This window comes from Fringilla coelebs (genome assembly GCF_963513975.1).
Source record: "Fringilla coelebs genome assembly, chromosome: 3".
Taxonomy (NCBI): domain Eukaryota; kingdom Metazoa; phylum Chordata; class Aves; order Passeriformes; family Fringillidae; genus Fringilla; species Fringilla coelebs.
This window is the reverse complement of record NC_140030.1, coordinates 29,325,427-29,345,478: the sequence shown is the minus strand read 5'-3', so window position 1 is coordinate 29,345,478 and position 20,052 is coordinate 29,325,427. Positions and strand designations below refer to the sequence as shown.

General features: G+C 38.2%; 1 protein-coding gene across 1 annotated transcript in view; it reads right to left on the bottom strand.

The window, feature by feature from the left end:
• ADGRB3 (adhesion G protein-coupled receptor B3) overlaps positions 1 to 20,052 on the bottom strand; it is a gene marked incomplete at its 3' end in the record, with an annotated part of 439,964 nt that overhangs the window by 93,210 nt on the left and 326,702 nt on the right. The window contains exon 17 of the mRNA XM_084203695.1: positions 753 to 879. Coding sequence (XP_084059821.1) covers positions 753 to 879 — 127 coding nt within the window. The remainder of the gene's footprint in view (positions 1 to 752; positions 880 to 20,052) is intronic.

Sequence of the window (20,052 nt, the reverse complement as noted above, 5' to 3'; positions counted from 1 at the left end):
TGTCAATTACATTTATCAAGATATCTTTTGCCACCCAAATAGGATATAAGACAGATGTACTTTTAGGCCAGATCTCAGACAGAAAGTAGTATTTTATTTCAACCACTTTTCTCCCAAATGGATTTACTTTGCTATTAAAAAGAGTCTGTTCGTATGTTTCCAAAACCAGGAAAATGAAATCTTGCTTTAGCAAGATCACTTCACAAATATTTGCTTTTCAGCTATTTTTACATTCAATGATATTGGGAGTGTCTGCTCATACACTTAATGTCCCCTCTTTCTCTTGAAAACTTGATTATTTTTCTTACATCATACCAACAGACTACATAGAAAATCTGTGCTGAAAATATCCAATGCAGATCTGCAATCTGTTTAACTACAGTATCTAGGGTTTTCCTACCAAGAGCAATAATAGAGACCTGTTTGTTCCCTTAATCGTTCAATACAAAAGTTTTCTACACATTTGCACCACAATTACAAGGCTTTCTCTAAAAAAATTTATAGAGTTCGAGATCATGCAAATTTCACTAGGATTTAGTTGTATCACAGAATCTGGAATTCATGTATCTGAGACACTGAAGACACCGGGAGACTAACATTTGACCACCTGCAATATTAAACAATTCCTCAATGCAACGTCTGCAATATACCTGAGAGGAAAGCTGGACCGGCTCCCCCCTCCCCCCGCAGTCCCCCCCGCATTCCCTTTTGCATTAAAACCGGATTTTTTTCCCCCCCTCTTTGTTACTTACTATTTCTCTAGGTTGCTGAGCCAAAATGGCGAAGGTAGAGAGACGATCACATAAGCATTTCGTATGGGATGCATCGGTAAGCACAGTTTTACATCCCTGGGTGGACCAGGTTCCCAAAGAGTCGTTCCTGCAAAGGAGAGAGAGAGGAGGGGGTGGGGGAAACGGGGGTAATTACGCCTGTCGGCCGGTTCCGTGAGGAGACAATGCCGCGGGACCGCGAGGAGCGCGCCGCGGAGTTCCCGGACAGCGGCGGGGACTTGTTGTGGGGCAGGGCGGGCGCGGGCGCGGAGCTGTCCGGGCGGCGGTGCTGAGCGGCCGGGCGCTGCTGCGCGGAGCCCCGCCAGCCGCGGCAGCAGCCGCCCCCTGCGCTGCCAGCCACCTCCGAGCCTCACCAGAGCACTGCGAAAAACTCATCGGGGGAAGAGGGGGAGGCTTTGTTTCTCTCTCTCTCTCTCTTTTTTTTTTTTTTTTTCTTTCTCCTTTTCCTACCGGCTCTGTTTCTGGCCTTTTGTGAGAAATGTGATGTTCTGTAGTTGCGGTGTCTTTTTTGGTCCCTTTCTTTCTCCACTCCCCGCCCCCCCCCCTCCTTTCGTGTGTGTGGCTAGGTTAAAAGCATGTGGTTCTCAAACGTCTGCCTGGGTTATGCCAGTTGGACCGGGAGATGCCGGATCTTCTGTTCTGACTGCTATTTTTGCTAAGGATTTGGGATTTTTTTTTTTTTTTGGTTGTTGTTTTTAGCTAGCAGCCTTAGAAATTTCACCCTGGAAACGGCAGCATCAGATGCCTCCAACTCTTGCCTTAGCTCCAGCAGAGGGGTGGATTTCAGTACAGCAGCACACATCACCAAAGAGACACACGAGTTCGCCCTCCAGACATCACTCAGCCAACTCGCCTTTCCCCGGCTCCCTCCCCCTTCTCGAGTCTTTTTCTCGGGGTGGCAGCACCAAGCTAACCCCAAGCCAAAGCAATCGTTTGGTGGCACCTTTCACCAACCACCCCTAAACAAAACACGATGATTAACACAGCCCCCGAATGCAATTAGACATTCAATATGTTAATGCGAGGTCTGAAACCCACCCCAGCAGAACAATAAAAATGGTATCAACCCACGTTTTCTTTGTGCAAGCAAGGAGAAGGAGAGGGAGAGACAAAAAATCATCTCTCCTGTTCCCTGAACTGCAGTGGGGAGGGGGAAATATTTTCTGCAGGAAGAAGGGGTTGGTTTCAACTGAAGCAAACATATTATCTTTACATGTGTTATATTTAGAGAACAACTGGGTTTCTTTCATCTTTTTTCCCCTCCTTTCATGTCCAAGGAGCAACTGCAGTGACTCTGCTGCCAGCAGCAGCATGTGTGCTGTCAATTCCTGTCCATTTCACCTCAGGTCACTAAATGACTTAAAAAAAAGGAAAAATGAAGGTCGAAGAAAGCAGGAGGGGGAATAAAAATTTCCAGTCCCTGTGACCACCCTTGTTTCACCTCTTCTGCCTTGACAACACACCTCTGTAAGTCATTCTATATGCCAGGGCCCTCATGCAAAGGCAATTTGTTATCCCAAAGCCTGCTCTCAGAGTGCAGTTCACCCCAGGCCATCTCAGCATTTTGTGCCACTAGTTTTTGAACACACCAGATGTAACCCTTACACACTATTGTCTTCGCAACAGAATCCTGTAATAAACAAAACAAACAGTGACTGAGGGAAACAATTGAGAGAAAATCACCAATTCTTCAAGCCACTAAAGCAGTTTATTAGCTTTCCCTTGCAAATTGGGTTTTTCAGAGAGCCACAGCCTAAATCAACATCCACTTTGAAAAACAGAGTTACATATTTTAAACTCAAAAGCATTATCTTCTGGATAACTTAAACAATTCATTTTATTACCTTTCTTGTCTCTTCTCTTATTGTGGCACACAGTTAAGACCAAATGAAATGCATTTATCTTTTCTGATTAAATACTAAGGATTGATAGCTTAAGAGAAATTGACATATTTAAAAACAAAAGGATGGTATTATTCATCCTGAAAATAAGATTTAATAAATTGAATTCACCCTATGCTGAAAAGCACTGGATGCACAATACATCCAGTTAGCACTAAATCCTTGCAGACTGTGTCCAATGCACGAGAGTTAAAGTTCTAATTATAAAATCACAGACACCACTTTAGTTTAAAACAAAGAATCTGTTAAAATTATAATTATATTTAAAGTACTAAAAATTATGGGCAGGCCAGCAGATTTACACTGGTTCATTCAGTTCTTCAGGTCACTTGCACAAATAGAAATTTCCAGTTAAAGAGTAACTGAACCACAATTCAATACACATTTTGCAAAAATTTTTCAATACTACTGAAAATTTTGTAGAATTTCCAAAAGAAGTCTGAAATGAACAAAGCAATCTAATTGGATTCCAAAATAAGACATCATGGCAGGAGCCAAGTCAGTCTAATATGGACACTTTTTACATTTTATTGTTCATGTTTTTCAGTGATACACTTCAAGTTATTGCTTAACAGCATTATGTTTTTATATGCTGCAGATCAAAATTTATTAAATAAGTTCCTTTTCTCCCTTCTAATCAGTGTGGTTAAAAAAAGAAAAAAAGCCTCATTAATAAATATATTTGTAGTCTGTTGAAATTATGGCTAATGGAAGCTGCACAGAATGTTACACTAAGTCCATGAAAGAGACTGAGTAATGAGAAGGACCAGAAGAAAAGTATAACTGCAATTTGTTGCATGAGGCTTATGCCAGCAGAACAGCAAAAGCATGATTACTAATTCCCTCAGAGATGTTGGTAATTTTGACTTGTTGACATAAAGTAATGATTTGGTTTTAGGTGTAAGTAAATAAAGAATGGAAATACGGAATAAAAATGGATATATTGCATTTAATACATGTCAATGCAACATTTTTTATTAAGTACTCCATCTATGATCTGTCCATCTTCTAATGCAACTCTTCTGATCTAACCAGAATCTATCTCACACTTAGAAGCTTCATTCCTTTTCAGTGTGATTTTCTTTGACTATGTGTCTAACATTTAGGGTTATCATATGAATATGCAAAAGGGCACCTATTATTCCTGTGGATCTTGTTATGCAGAAAGCTATAAAGGAGTGACAGGTACTATTAACACATGTTCTATTTATATCAAGGGAAATTATTGAATTGAAAATATCTAGCAAATATAGATGTAGGTTCATGCCCATTATTGGCAATTTTTATACTCTTCTACTGAATTACAGATGATTTAATCAACCTGGCAGAAGTCCCATGATAGAAGCAAAGGAATTCCCAAGAAGCATAGATTCACCATTGCAGATTTTGTGTCATCCTGCAGTTGAGGCAGGAAAAAAAGCAGAGGAATCAGGGAAATAGGAGGGAAAAAGTTTAAATAGGATGTAATTTGAGCCTAAGGATTTATGGCTAACATGGCATATGGACCAAGAACACCCTCAGCTCCAACACTTATCTGTAAGTGTGCCCTTCTCCAAGGAGTCCTGCAGCTAGTGGAATATGGGAGTATCTTTTCAGTACTTTTCAGAGTTTAAGGTGAACATTCTAGTTCTATGCAACAAAAACGATGGCCAAATGATATACAGAAATTTATTTTAATAGCATATTATAAGGAAGGGAAAAAAAGCGAGTTTTACTCACATAATGTATTACACAATATTGCACAACTATGCTCAGTACTGAAAAAAAACAATATTACTATCTCAGATATCAAAATTGAAATGTTGTTTTAAGACAGGACCATCTTTTTAAAACAAAAATTCCACTCATGACATAATTACTTATATGACAATGACAATCAGGCCACATTTTATATTCTAGAAACTGTTTCCTTTATTTTGCAGTCTTTGTCTTGGTCTCATGATATGGTTACTTACTATTTTTTTATATAATTAATAATATACATCTTTTACTAATTGCATTGATTTGTTTACTTTAACTTCCTGATATATAAAAAATCAGTTTTGACTTTGTTATCAGATACACTCACTTAATAAAGGACTTCACATCATACCATACACTGTCTACTTTATTAGTGTATTTTGAAGAAATATGTTTCAAATGAAAGATTTTAACTTTTTATATGGAGATTCTGTGAGACAAAGGAGCTAACCACACCTAAGCAAACACTTTTCCCCAGACTAGAAACTAGTGATCCAAGTAGTTGCCTGAGTTTTGATAATCATAAAAAAAGAGTTTACATCTTGCTACACCTCTATAACAGTAGCCTACTCTAGTAATTCCTTTGCTCATTGGTAACTGGTTAAATTAGGATAAGAAAGCGCTTTGTTATATTACTTAACAGCAAGAAGCTGTTATTTAAATATTTAATTACAGCTTTGTAGAAAGTAAACTACACAAAATTTAAGAAATTATAATATTATTTCCACTGAGATGATTTTAATTCTTCTTAATTCTTATGTGTGTACATTTCTATAATTTTATTTTCCTGTTCAACTAGATGCTGTTTTTCTTCTGGAACAGAGTTTGGCATTCCGACTTCATTCTCAGAAAGAATGACATATAATGATAAGAAGCACATGGAAAATGCAAACATCAGAATTTTTTAGCCAGCAATAGGCAAGAATGTGGCCCTTATGAATAGCAGGTTATAAATATCACTGTGCCTGTTCAGGTGTTCTAGCTGGCACCTTAGTGAAGTCCTTCCCACACCTGCTTGCTTCTTTACACCTGGACCTAAAATCCCAGGGAAGTCATAGAGAAGGCTCAGTGGCAGGAGTCACCTTTCACTTGTGCACGTCCATACATCTGAGACATGACCTAACTCCTAGCATGCACAATTTCCTCTGTCATCAGTCCTATTCCTACCAGCACTATATGGCAACATCTGGTTTACCACCACAGTCTTTCCTAAAGAAAAAAAGTAACATAAAGGAAAAAGAGAAAAAAAGAAGACAAAGAATATGTGGATATGAACACGCTTTCCTTAATAATGTCACACATAAAACTGCAGTTTAAAAAAGTATTTTTTACCCTGAAACTGCTAATATGATTAATATTAGGTCATTATGACTTGGGGCTTTCTTTTCTTTCCCCTCACAGAACTAAAAAAAAAAAAAAAAAGCATGAAATTGTGGAAATGAAAAAAAAAAAAACAACTAAAAAACCCAACTGCTTTAAGACTACATGTCTAAAATACTGCAAAAGTCCCAAAAAGGACATCTGCATTTGCGTGGTATCAGAAGAACAAACTGGGAAATGAGTATCTTGCAATTGAATTTCCAACCAGAATACTATAGGGAGTTCATTTTCCCAAAGACTAAGGCCACTTTTCCAATTCAGACATTGAATTGTTTAATTTTCCTCAAAGACATACTTGTGAACATCTTTTTTGTCAAAGAAAACAGAAATCTTTGAAAATTTAATTTTCTCGCTGCTCTTTATATTAAAAGTAAATCCTATATAAATAATTGTTTTGTAAAACAAACATGCATCTGGGCTGAAAACCAAGTTTTATTTTAATATGATTTAAACTAGAGATATTAAACTGTAAAAAGTAGGATTTGTAACAGAGACACTATAGTCATAAGCATATTTGTTAGATTACCTTTCTAAAAACGTACAACTTAAAGAAAGTTCCATGGGAAGGATCAAAATTTGGCTTGGTTATCTGTTTGGCTGCAATAAATAAATGATTCATCAAAAGGAGAATTATGAAAGTGAGTATTAATGCTTGTGGTAATATCTTGTTAATTCCTGTATTTCCCTGTCCATATAGTTTTGGGTATGATCTACAGCACACAGTATGTTTGAACTGGGCTGTAATCAATAGTTGCTCTTCTACTAGCATCCTGCAAGTGTAGCAATGCGTAAAATGAAAAGAAATTCTAAATAAATTAAATTACAAACCCAGGATGAAACAAATACTAGAAGTTTCCTGCCTCCCACTGCGTAGTTCTTGAATAGTGGCCCTCTGTACTACTGCTACTACACAGATTTATCATTATTTGAGTTATGGGATTCAATCATATTTTTGAACAACACTGGAAAAACTTCAGCCCTTCAGCTCTATTTCTGTGTCCTAACAAGCCTAGTGGATTGCATTTGAACAACACCATTTCCCTCCCCCCCCCCCTCTCAAAAATTTAGAGAAAATCTCTTAAGATGATGGGTATTGGTGCATCAAAAACGTGGAGGAAAATCAATTGCTTTCCATAGCTTTATCTCTGTCTGACTCTGTAGATGGTCTCAGAGAAAGTACGATTGAAGGACCGTGTACACAATGACAAAGGATGTTGGTGTCTATTTAGAATTTTTGAGAACTATGTCTTCTTTCCTCATGGACCTCCAGAATGACTGGTGCAGACAAGAGGCCCTACTTCCCTCCCGGGTTGTCTTGTCTCTTCCTATCTTGTCTAGGAAATCTTGTTGAGTTCTTAGAAACTATGTGAAGCAAAATTCTAATCAAACTAAAACAGACTAATTGTGTCAAATTGACAAACCATGCTATTTGTGAATCTGTGTTCATGGAAGTTTGTATGGACCTGGACCAGATTTATAGTGTTGAACTGGTAAATCACAAAATTGATGAATCTGCAATTGAGAATGATACCCACAGTACTGGTACATCTGAGATCTCAGTGAATTCAATCAGACTTAGGAGTACTGAATTGGTTATAATCAGAAATTAAGCCTAGATGTATTGAGCCCTTTTGATCTCCGAGGACTTGCTGGAAAGTAACAGGGTTTATTTTCCTCCCAATTTCTACACTCTTAATGCAACACACTCCTCACAAAATCAGTAAAATGTTTCATGTTCTTTTGTTTACCTACAGATATGTATGTAGCTTTAAGGTGAACTAAAAAAAAATTGTCATGTGGCGCTCTCCAGTTGATCAACCTAAAAAATCTTTTGCACTGTACTATTATTGACATGGACTCCTAGCAAAAAGGAACCTTGTAAACTGCCTATGGCCAGAGGCTGGGAAAGGTTAGGGGCTCACAAGATTATCCTGGAAATTAAGAATGTCAAAGCTTGGTATCTATTTTTAATGTTTCTTCCAAAAGACAAGCAATAAAGCACAGTATCATTAGTTCAAGTTTTAAGGCCAGCATGACCAGCAGGGAGAGGAACAGGTGTGAAACAGCTGAGGGAAAGAGAAGAGACTGGGCTTCCATTAGTGTTGCTGTTACAACATCCTATGCTATCCTGCATTATATGGGCAGACAAAACTAAAACCATTACATGTCCAACCTCCTCAAAGCATGCTTTGGATCAGGCTTCAGAGATACTGACCATAATGTAGGAAAAAAGTTAAGACACATAATAAGAATGGCAGAAGAAAATATGTTAAGTGGTCAGAAACTGAAATGATGCTCATTGCTGTGGCGATGCATGTGAGAGCTGAGCTCTTCTTTGGACTAGATATTTGCACGCTACCTTTCAAAATCTTGAGTTAGGTTCACCTCAAAGACAGAAAGTGGAGAGTCTCCCTTTTATCTCCAAGCTCAATGGTTCTGAGATGTGAGTTCAATTTCATACTGTTTCTGAGGGGTGTTGAAAGGATAAGGATTTGCAGCAGATCACCGAACCCCAAACCACAGCATATTCTAGAGTAAGAGTACCATCACACCTTCTTGTTGAAGTAGAATTATGCATTGGGCCAGAAGGTAAAGCAAAGCAGGGACTTTGTAGCCATAGTGCAAGGAGACAGGGTTTGGCATCTTCATTCTACTTCCTGCCACATTCAATGTTACTTACTCTGCAGATTAAGCATTCAAATTTCAGTATTATATGTTCTCTGAAGATCCTCAGATTTCATATTTGTTCCTTCATATCTTAGCTGTATGACTAAGAACCCTCATAGTTGTCAGCATCTCCTCCCCTGTATCTTGTGATACCACCTGCTGCTCTTACACAATCCTACTGCATATCCTACAACTGTTATCCATGGGTTCTTTGAAGAACATGCTGTAGGCTACGATAATTGGAGATAAACTATTGCCTTTGTGTACAATTTTAAAGAAAGAAGTAAAGACCTTTTTCTGTCTCCTTATACTTCAAAAACAAACTTAAGCCAGACTGAGATAAAACAAACAACCAATCAAAAAATTGGACATAGTTACAAATGTTTATAAGAAAAAAAAGAAATAAAATTAAACTGACATTTGCTCTACTGACATGGAGATTATGTCTCCCCTTTTATCCAGCTGTTAGTCTACATGATTTCTTAAAAATTCAGTTTACAAAGAGTTCTATCTCCTCTATATGTTAGGCCTCAGGTTATGTCCTTTTTCTTGTGTAAGACACTTGCTTTTTATAACCAATCCTTTTTTTTGTAAGTCCTTCCCGGAAGCCTAAACAGATCTAATCTGTTTTTCTTCAAATGCATTGATTTCTTTCTTATTTGGGGGATTATCTGACCACCCCTTTTAATTAAAATGAGTATTCTATTTCTTCCTTAGAGATGTCTCTTTTTTAGATCAGATATTATCTTTTGTACCTGACTGGCCAATTAACAACTGCTTCAATAAGAGTAATCCTTATCTCCCTATTCTCTCTTTGGTGAGTCAGCATGCATCCTTGCTGAATCTGCACCAAATCTTTTACTGGTTATCCAGCTGCACATTATAAACACATTTAATACAAATACCTCAGTAGGAAAAAGGTGTATAGCTTGCTATCAGCTCTAGACTGAGATCAGACACATAGTAATAAGCCAGTGACAAGGGGTTCTAAGGATTGATCCTTTACATCTTCAGTTAGGTATTTTCTCTTCTGCGAAAACCTTAACTACAGAATGTAAAACAGAGCAGTCTTTCCCTTTCAGATAGTCAATATTTAGTTATAATAGGAAAGAATATGATTAGGGTGAATAGAGGGAATTAGACTAGCCTCCTTACTCCAAAATGCTTTACAGCCTAACGAAAGAATGAAATGTCCATGCATTCTTATAGCGTGGAGATTTCATTCTTGCAGCACAGAGATTCACTCCTCTCGAAATGGTCCTAAATCTTGCAATGTTGAGATCCCCACCTAGGGTCTCTCCCTTCTTGGGTGAGCTTTCTAACCACTGAACTTCCAGACAAAAAGCCTACAGTATAGGGCTCCATACATGTGCTGTCCATGTTTTATGCATCAGCCAATTCACTGTTAATAAAGGCCACAGTCAAGACTGACAGAGAGATAACCTGCTTAATTATCTTGATGAGAGTTAATGCTAAGGTTCTTCTAAGCATGTTAGACCTGATGGCCAAAACAGCTTAACATGAAACACAAAAGATTCTCTGGATTTAAGATTCTCCAGATTTGTACAATGGCTGGAGAGGATGTCTGGCAAAGCCCACTAAGGATTGAGTAGTGGGTGTCTCCGTATCTCGTATAATAACTCAATTAAAATGGGGCAATGCAACAACTCAGAGCGAGCAGTTGAGATGTACTGACTTCATATATGCCCAGCTATGAGCTAATGCAATGCAATACAGCTAAACACAAAGCTTTTTCAGAGATTTTATGATCTGGTTAAAAACTGAAACTAAATAATCCAGATGTTGCTAAGCTGGTAGATGTAAGATGTGTACTGAAAACTCTCTAATTCACAGAGCTAACTTCTATATCACTATAAACTAATGTGTGTTTTTTGTCTTAACAATTCTCAGTTTTATTTTAAGACGTGGGAAAGTCACTGTGGTTAGAGTTAACAAAGTCAAGTACAGATTTAGGAAATGGAGGTTCTCTTGTTAAAAGAAAAGGAAAATGCAAGAGACTCCTCCTTAGAATTTTTTAGCCTCTTCTAAGTTAGTCTTAGCACTGACATTCTTGTCTTTTGGTCAGGTTTATTACCTTGGGACTCATTAATGTGTCTGCTTAGCTTCCAAACTCAAAGTAGTTTGAATGTACCTTCCTTGGACTCCAGCCATGTGAGGTACTGCTCATCTGAATCTTCCTGAGTGTTTGTATGTACAAACCAACTGCCCAGAAAGGTAAATTACAGCTAAACAATGTTTTTAATACCTCTCCACACCTGTGTAATGGTAGCATTGCCTAAAAAAAGCCAGCTGCTGATGATAATGTCTGGAGATAATACCCAAAGTGTTCCAATGTGGTTGTGGCTAGGGGTGCATGGAAAAGGGATATGTGCATCACACTGCACAAAACATGAAAACAGACGCTCTGGAAAGAGTGATGGTCTGCACTGTGCCACGTCTGAACAGTAAGCTTTATGTACTAGGGATTGTGGCCACTCAGTAGTAAAAGGGCACGTGTTGCAGAGGAGGCCACTGTGGTCCTCGAGGCCCACAGGTGGATTCTGTGGACATGCTTCAAATCTGCACATGTACAATATGTTTGATGCATTCACAATGCAACAGATAATTTGCATTTTTAATAACAATATATCTGGAAGTCTCAGAAAAATTTACTGCACTGAATAATACAGAATTTAAGTCCTCTTACTCCTCTGGTAAATCCATTTCAGCTAGTCACATGCCAGCTAGAATGTTTAGACAAATGTGACTGCTGGCATTAAAAACTGAATAAATTGTTTAAGAGATTGGACAAGTGCTTTTTTTTCACAGTCTAAAAAAAGGGAAGAGAGGAGGTGTTGGGGAGTATGTGCCTTAAGTAGGTGCCAAGAAAGTGCCTGAACAAATGAGTAAAGATTACTAGCCTATCCATTTTGATCTCCTCAGAAATTTTTTGTGTGTCTTCCTGATAGGAAGCAGCACCAATACTCCACAGATACAAGGGTTGTACAAATGGGGTTATCTTCTATCCATTGACAAATTTGGTATAGTCTTCAGCCTTCAGATATGATAGAAAAGTACTGAAAAAGTGTCCCACAATAATCAGTGTTAGTACATTAATGATTATGTAGCTTTCATCTGTTTCAGCCTTGAAACAGACAGTGTCATATTAAATCTCCACATAAGGAAGAGATCAGCTCTAGGACTGAAGGCCAAAACCAAAATATGAAGATAAATTTCTTCTACATTCAAAATAAATACAACCAAATACAGTGCTATACTTATTTCCTCCTATTTTCACACAGAGGTAGAGATGCTTGCAGCACTTTTGATACTTATAACATTGTATCACTTAGGATATTGAAAACATATGTATCTAAAACATATGCAATAAAATTATTCAGTTAATATTGCAGCTTTTAGTTCTCATTGGCATGAAAGGCATATCTCATCACATCTGTTTGTCTGTGGTGTGTCACACAGATGTGGCATGCTTTAGCTGGAAACTCCAAATCTGAAATGCCTCTCCCTTCAGTCAGACATAATATTGTAAAGAGAAACTGCTAGAGAGCCTTCTTGCATTTTGAAGTAATTTACATTCTGTTATGTTCTCACACTACTTGATGTTTTAAAAGTGCAATAAAAAAGAATACAATTAATTTGGATTACACTACTTGATCTGAATTACACACAGACTACATAGTACATGAAATGTATTAGCTAGAATATATCTCCTAGAAATTACATAATGAGAGCAATTGCAATTATTGTCTGTGCATGTAGTATTCAGGAAATGTCATGAATCCACCTCATCTCTGTGCATGCTGTATATTGATTGGACCTGTCAACTTCAATGGAATATCCTCAGTATAACTCACATCAGAACCTGGCACTATATTTTGATCTCTCAGACAGCTAAATGATATCTAAAATTACATATAAGCAAACATCTTTCTATTGACTATGCATTGGAGAAAACTCATGCGTATATTTTAATTCAAAGATGCTGGAGCATGTCAAATGCATGATGTGTTCTTAGTTATATTAGTTTTCAGCAGGGGTTTGGAAATAGCAAAACAGAAAATATGACTACGCCACTCTAAAAAAGTCTGCGGTATGCCCACATTTTGAATGCAGCATGCAGTTCTGATCTCTTCCTAACTCTAACAGATCTAGTGGAACTAGAGGGATCTCTGGAGAACATGGGGCAGCTTCTATAAGGTAAGTCCCTCCAGTCTGGGTAGGAGGTGGTTGAGGGAGCTCTGATAATATTTGTAAGAGTGCCATGGTAAAAGTGAAGCAAAAATTATTGTTATTTCTCGTAAAATATGATCTAAAGGCATTAAATGAAGTTATTAGGTTGTGTATTTAAACCAAACAATAGGAGGCACTTTTTTTTCTCACAGGGCATAGTTAAATGATGGAAGTTGTCACCACAGGAGGTTATAAATGACAGAAGATTATGTGGACTGAAAGAGCGATTAGATAAACTCACAGACAAAAAAAAATCTTTTAAGGCTACAGCACACAAAGATAAAAAAAATCTGACTGTACATCCCAAATGTGTCGGAATTTAGGATGCATACCAGAAGAATAGCTACAATAGCTCCTAAATAAGTACCTTGCTATTAAGTACTCTTCCAGGCATTTGTTAACAGGCTCTGTAGCAGGCAGGATGCTGGGGCCAGACTAATCTTTTGCCTGCTCAGCCCATCTTATGCTTAAATTATTATTCCTGATTTAAAGGATTTGCTTTCAAATGAATTGCATTTCAGCTTGCTGCTTGTTTCACATTGCATGTAAGTCACTGAGGGGAGCATATCCATTGCTGGCACAAGTGGCAATGGTGCTCTCTGGCACAGTGCACAATAGGGTTTCCTGAACCAGGGGAATATCAGAGGAGCTAAGACAGCTGCCAGAAGCCTGCAGCTTGTGTGGCAGTGGCTGACAAGACCTGGGCAGGGCCAGAAGCAACAGTGAAAAAGCACCACCCCCCCCCCCCCCCCCCCCACCCCCTCTACCCCTCCACTCCCCCCAAAAGAATCCCTCAGTGCTCCCAGGGACCACTACCAGTCAGGGCATGGCATGGCAATTGGTGCAGGGCATGCAGGAAGAGCACAAAAGCCCCTCAAGCTCAACCAGGACGCAGTGGAATCCACCTAGCAAAAAGCTACAGCCTCTTCAGGCTCTGCACCCAGCATGAGTGATGCAGCTGCCCACGGTGCTGCAGGGAACATGCTAACACTCAGGAGTCAGCTGCAGGGTGTGCTCTGCAGAAGGAAAGAGTGAGCACACCCCTGGGGAGGCACACCCAGGTAGAGGAACTCCTTTGATTACTGACAGAGCATGAAAGAGAGAGAGACACCACTGGAATTTCACCCTACTTTCCTTGTGGCAGGCCTGACAGGCAGACAGGATGCACAATGTGGAGGATTCCCTGCCCACTTTCACCCTGGCAGAACACAGTTACCTAATGTCTAGAACAGCAGACACATTTTCTCTGACTTTTCAGGTGCCCTGGCCTAATAGTGTGAGGCTTTGCAAGTGGACCTGAACAACAGCAAGGACAATGGCTCATCTAGCTTGGAAGTGTCACCAAAGTCCTGAAGGGAAAAGGAGTCCAGGAAGACCAGACATTCCTCAAGAAGGAAATCTTAAAGATGGGGGAGCAGGCCATTACCATATGCCAAAAGACAAACTAGAGCAAAAGACTGCTCTGTTTGAACAGAGAGCTTTGGCTGGAACCCAGGGTAAAAAAAAGGAGTGTATCACCTTTGAAAGAAGGGGCAGGCAACTCAGGAAGACAAGAATGCCATAAAGTTATAAAAGGAGAAAATTAGAAGGGCCAAAGCCCAAGCAGAATTTAATCTGGCTAATGTTGTAAAAGAAAACTAAAAACCACATCAGCAACAGATGGAATCTACTAAAGGGTACTGAGGGAGCTGGTGAAAGTGTTCACCAATATATTTATCACCAATTTATACCAATCACTGATTATTTACCAGCATGCCTAGCTAACTGACTGGAAGTTGGCAAATGTGACTTCCAGCTACAAGGTGAACCAGAAGGAGGATACAGAGAACCACAGGCCTGTTAGTGCGGCCTTGATGCTGGGGAAGGTGATGGAGGAGATCATCCTGAGGGCCATCACACAGCAAGTGCAGGGCAACCAGGGGACGAGGCCCAGCCATCATGGGTTTAGGAAAGTCAGGTCCTGCCTAACCAACCTGTGACCTGCCTAGTGGATAAGGGAAAGGCTACAGATGCAGTTTTCCCGGATATTAGTAAAGCCTTTGACAATGTCTCCCATAGGATTGTCTTCAAGAAATTAACTATTTATGGCTTGGATGGATGGACTGTTTGCTATGTAAAAACTGGATGGCTGGGCCCAGAGAGAGGTGGTCAGTGGAATCAAATCCTGTTTGCAGAGGGTCACTGGTGGAGTTTCTCAGTTCTCAGTATCGGGGCCGGTCCTGTTTAAAGTCTTTATTAATGTTCTGGATGAGGGAATTGAACTCAGTTCACAGATGACACCAATTTGGGTGGGAGTGTTCATCTGCTGAAGGTGGGAAGGCTGTACAGAGAGATCTTGACAGACTGAATCGATGGGCTGAGAATGACAGCATGAGGTTCAACAAGGCAAAGTTCCAAATCCTGCACTGCAGTTACAACAAAGCAGTGCTACAAGCTTGGGGTAGAGTGGCTGAAAAGCTGCTCAGAAGAAGAGGAGCTGGGACCTGCTTGACAGCAGCTGAACATGAGCCAGCAGAGTGCCTGGACGGCCAAGAAGGCCAATGGCATCCTGGCCTGTATGAGCAATAGCGTGGCCAGCAGGGCCAGAGAAGTGATTATCCCTCTGTATTTGGCACTAGTGAGGCCAGACACCAAGTCCTGTGTCCAGTTCTGGGCCCCTCACTATCAGAAGGACATTGAGGTGATGGAGTGAGTCCAGAGAAGGGCAACAAGGCTGGTGAAGAGTCTGCAGCACAAGTGCTATGAGGAGTGGCTGAGGAAGCTCCAGTTGTTTAGCCTGGAAAAAGGAGCTGGTCTCTACAGCTGAAAGAGGGTGTAGTGAAGCGGGAGTCAGTTTCTTTTCCCCAGTAACAAGTGACAGGACAAGAGGAAATGACGTGAAGTTGCACCAGGGGAGGTTCAGGTTTGACATTAGGAAAGATTAGGCTAGTCAAGCAATGCAATAGGATGCCCAACGAAGTGATGGACTCACCCTTCCTGGACTTACTTAAAAGACTTGTAGACATGGCATTGAGGGACATGGTATAGTGGTGGACTTGGCAGTGATGGCTTGATAATTGAACCTGATGATTTTAGAGGTCTTTTACAACCTCACTAATTCTATGATTCTATAGGTATATTAAACCCAAAACATAGTGCTGAGACAGCAGTATCTTAGCTGTATCTCAATATAAAGTGAGGCGCTACGACATCCTAAACTTACAAATTTAATTTCTTGGCACCACATAAGTGGACATTGAACAGAATTTAATCTTTATTGCTTTGAATTAATGTTTTATCTCATATGAGAGAGAATATCTTATGTCCTTGAATTTATAGTGTAGACTTGGGATTTTACAAGTACATTCACATCCTGAAATGTATTATATTAAGATATGTATTTGTGTGTATATATATATATATATATATATAAATATATTTATAAGAATTTCTTAATAGATGCTGCAGTAGGGATATTTGTTATTGTATCTCGTCTGATTTCAATATATTTCATAAGGTCTGCTTTTAGATTTACACTATCAATGGCTTCACACTTTTTATTCTGTGCACGAACTTAACTGTTAAGCACTTACAAAAATATTTGCTACTTTTCTTCACAGCATTGCCTTTTTCTCAATAAAATTATACCTTCTGACCCTTAGAATGGTCAAGTTTTAATCCCAAGCCAGGAGCATCTACTCTGTATTTAAAAATGTCACTGCTTTTAAGTTCAATACCTACTAGTCCTGCAGGGCTAGAGGCAATAACTTGTAAAGGGAAAAATCCTCGGCTTTGCAATTGGACTCACAGACCTTGCTTCTAACCTTGCAGTTCTGTCAGCTATCAAACTCTGAAGTCATGACATTTTAAAGAAAATGTACAGAGGAGTTATTTTATAGGAACTGAAAACCACTTTTAACTTAACTTAACCTCAGAAAATTTTTATTGTTCTTTCCTGCCCTATGCTTTCAATGAGTAAAATAGCTAGTTTTACAGGTGGGTGCGTATGAAAATAGCACTAGTAAATGCTTTAAAGAATAACTCATTCTAAAGGTTATATGCTAGAAAGAAATATGCAAACATGCTAGCACTTTTGGAAAAATGGAGGAATGAAACATTCACTCAAGGTCAGAAATACAGAAACAATGATCTCAGCTATAACTTTTCTTGTGTTTTAATGTCTAGTATATTTTATCTTTCAGGACATCTAATGTTAAAACTAATTAAAATGATTGCAACATTAGTTGAATTAAACCATTCTTCATTTTCAACAGTATCTTAATTAATACTAATGTGTAGTACAATGCAAACTGCAATTTCCTGCAGATTTCTGTGGAAGAATTATAAGAATACTAGTACTAGTACTTCTTGATGAGACTGGAAAGAAATTCTGCTTCAGAAAAATATTAATACAATCACTTTAAAATGTCAAATATTTAACAGCTCTATTTTTCTATGTTTCACAAATTTCCAGTTTTTAACTCAGTTGACTATAAAAAAATCAAAATGAGTAGATTTTAAACAGAATTAATTCTACTTTTACTGAACTTACTGTCTTCAAAGTCTGGGCTGTTTTTCATTTCCTCAATTTTAACTCTGAAATAACTTTCTGTGAGTAGAATTCAGATTTTTAGTTTAGGAAATTGAATTCAAAAATACCATAATCCATTACTTCTCTGAGACCACAGATCAGCATAATGTTTAAATATGTCCATAACTTCATATACCAGTGATTTCAGCAGATTTCCTCATATTGTCAAAGGTATTAATATGCTCAAGTTCCATGTGAAATCACAGCTATTTTCACCTTAGAATCACAAAATATTAATTAATTAAAATTCAAAAGTAAGGCTCAGAGGTCACATATTCTAGATGGCAAAATACTATGCTGCTGTACTTGATAATCAGAGCAGATAATTCTTGAATTTTAATCCTGATGGCCTTTAAAAAAATGTAAATTCAAATAAATGATCTTTATAGTAATGCTATAATTTCTATTAATAATATAAATTATTATTCGTGATTAAACGCACAGTGCAGCAAATAATGTAAACAGATTTATGCTAATTTAATATCTTTTTGCGACAATTTGCAGAATTAGCAATCAATTCCAACTTGATTGCAAATAATAATGAAAATCACTGAAACATGCCTCTCTATCAAAACATGCTTTAAAGGCCCCTCTGTAAATGTAATGCAATTCTTCTACCTTATCAGCCCCTCCTCACCAATTTCTAAAAGAAAAATGACGGATAATACATTCCAACCTTGTCATTTCCATGATCTAGAATTATTTGTCTTGATGTTTTTTCAAATGCTTCAGTTCCTAAGATAAGTCACTTGAAGTCCAGAGTACCTATACAAGATTGTTAGTATGACTTGTGCTGAACATCCAGGAAAATACACCCCACCTTATATATTTTTTGACAATATCAATAGGCAATTAAATATTTGCTAGTAGTCACAAAAAAATCTTCCTTTGTTAAGCAAAGTTCATGTTTACATTGTCTCATTTAATTGTCAGTCATCACATTGGAAAATGTACATTTCCTAGGAGAAATGCTGGCAGAAGTCAATGGATGGCGAGAGATCATGCTGCTCTACTTTCTACCTGGATCCTCCCATGAGTGAAATCATTTGAAACTCATGTAAAGTTTTCACTGCTGACATGAAATGGTTTGAGTAGAGTCAGTTTCATGGAAGTACCTATCAGAACAATGAACGCTTACCTCTGAGGAACAGTATTATTGATGCAGCTGCCCTTGTGCTATTCATAATGTTAAGTGAGAACTGTGTCAGGAAAGGGAGGCCTTATTGACAGAGCACAGCTAGGGATACAAGGATGGCAATGCAACTTGAGAAAGACCATGGCCTGGAGCAGCTCTAAGGAAAAGAAACACTGCACTGCTTGTGAGGGGTGTCAGGAAGAAGCAAAGCTTATTGCATAATGCCTCTGTGCATATTCTGTCCAAGAAATTCTTTTATGTCTGTACATAGCAGATGGCACTTTAATTAAAAGTTCTGTAAACTTTCCTAAAACATCTCTGTGCTTTCTGTGTTCAGCATGTTTATGTACCTCCCCCAGCAAATTAACAGGTTTTCAAATATCTTATCCTCATTTAACAGTGATGTATGTGAAGTGCTTCATGATGAAGGACCAATCCAGCACTGTCTGCATGATGTTAAACTAAGTTTTGCTCAAGCCTGTAGTAAATGTGGTGTATATGAAAGCTATTGCAAAAGTGAAGAATGAGATAAGAACATGAGGGAAAATGGTCTTGGATATGAGGGATAAATATTTAAGAGTTTTGGACAAATGAATGCCAATTAAATTATTGGTTAATACCAATTTATATTTGTAATAGCATTAGAAGTTAATTAGAAAAAATAGGATAATTATCAGAATGGATATTCTGTCAAATAATGGAAAACAGGTGTGTTTGTAGGCACAGTATTTTTCTCAAAACACCTAATTTCTGATTTAAAAGTCAATTGATATAGTCTTTTAATCAATTTTGTAAAAATTACTTTAGAGATAAATGTAAAGACTTAAACAGGAAAACATCACCATTCACATAACTAAGACTAAGCATTCACACAGCTGTCTACACAATGTTTTACATGTAGATAGTCCCATCTTTACATATTTAAGTTCATGAAGAATCTGGTTCTAATGCTACCATGTATACAATGAAATGGTGTTTTTGAAATCTGAAATGCAAACGGCAGGAACCTGATTGTTTGTTAATTCTGTGGATTGTGTCACAGAATTTATTTATGAATTTATGTGAGTATGTCCTAGTGTAGTCAGCACACAGTCTGCTTCTTTATCTGCTCATGTTTAGAGATTTCCTGTGAACTTGCTGCCAAAACCTGCAAAGGTCACAGTAAGGTTCTGTGAAGGTCTTTCTGGAAGTGTTGCTTCTGTGTCTGGGAGGCAACTTATCAAACATAGCCATAAATGCATGTAATGTAAGCACTGCTTTCTGTGACAAGTCATCATATTAATGGAAGGAAGAGGCCTCCAGCTATTGTGTGACTCCAACATTTTTTGTTTTACCTTTGGTTCCTTTCACAAATGCACACTATGCATTAGAAGCAGAGAACTAGAATAATTGTTTTAACTGTCTATTTTTTCTTTTGGGTAAATAAAAGGCAGTTGCTTCATGAAAGAAAAGACAGTATATAAAAATACCAAAGCTTTATTTTGGAAAAGCAAATTCTTCACTAACTCCCAAGGGAATTGTGTGGAAAGCTCATGCACACACAAACAGAATGTGTATATATTTATGACTCAAGCTATGAAGTTACAGCAACATACTGTATTTCATTTTGTATTCACT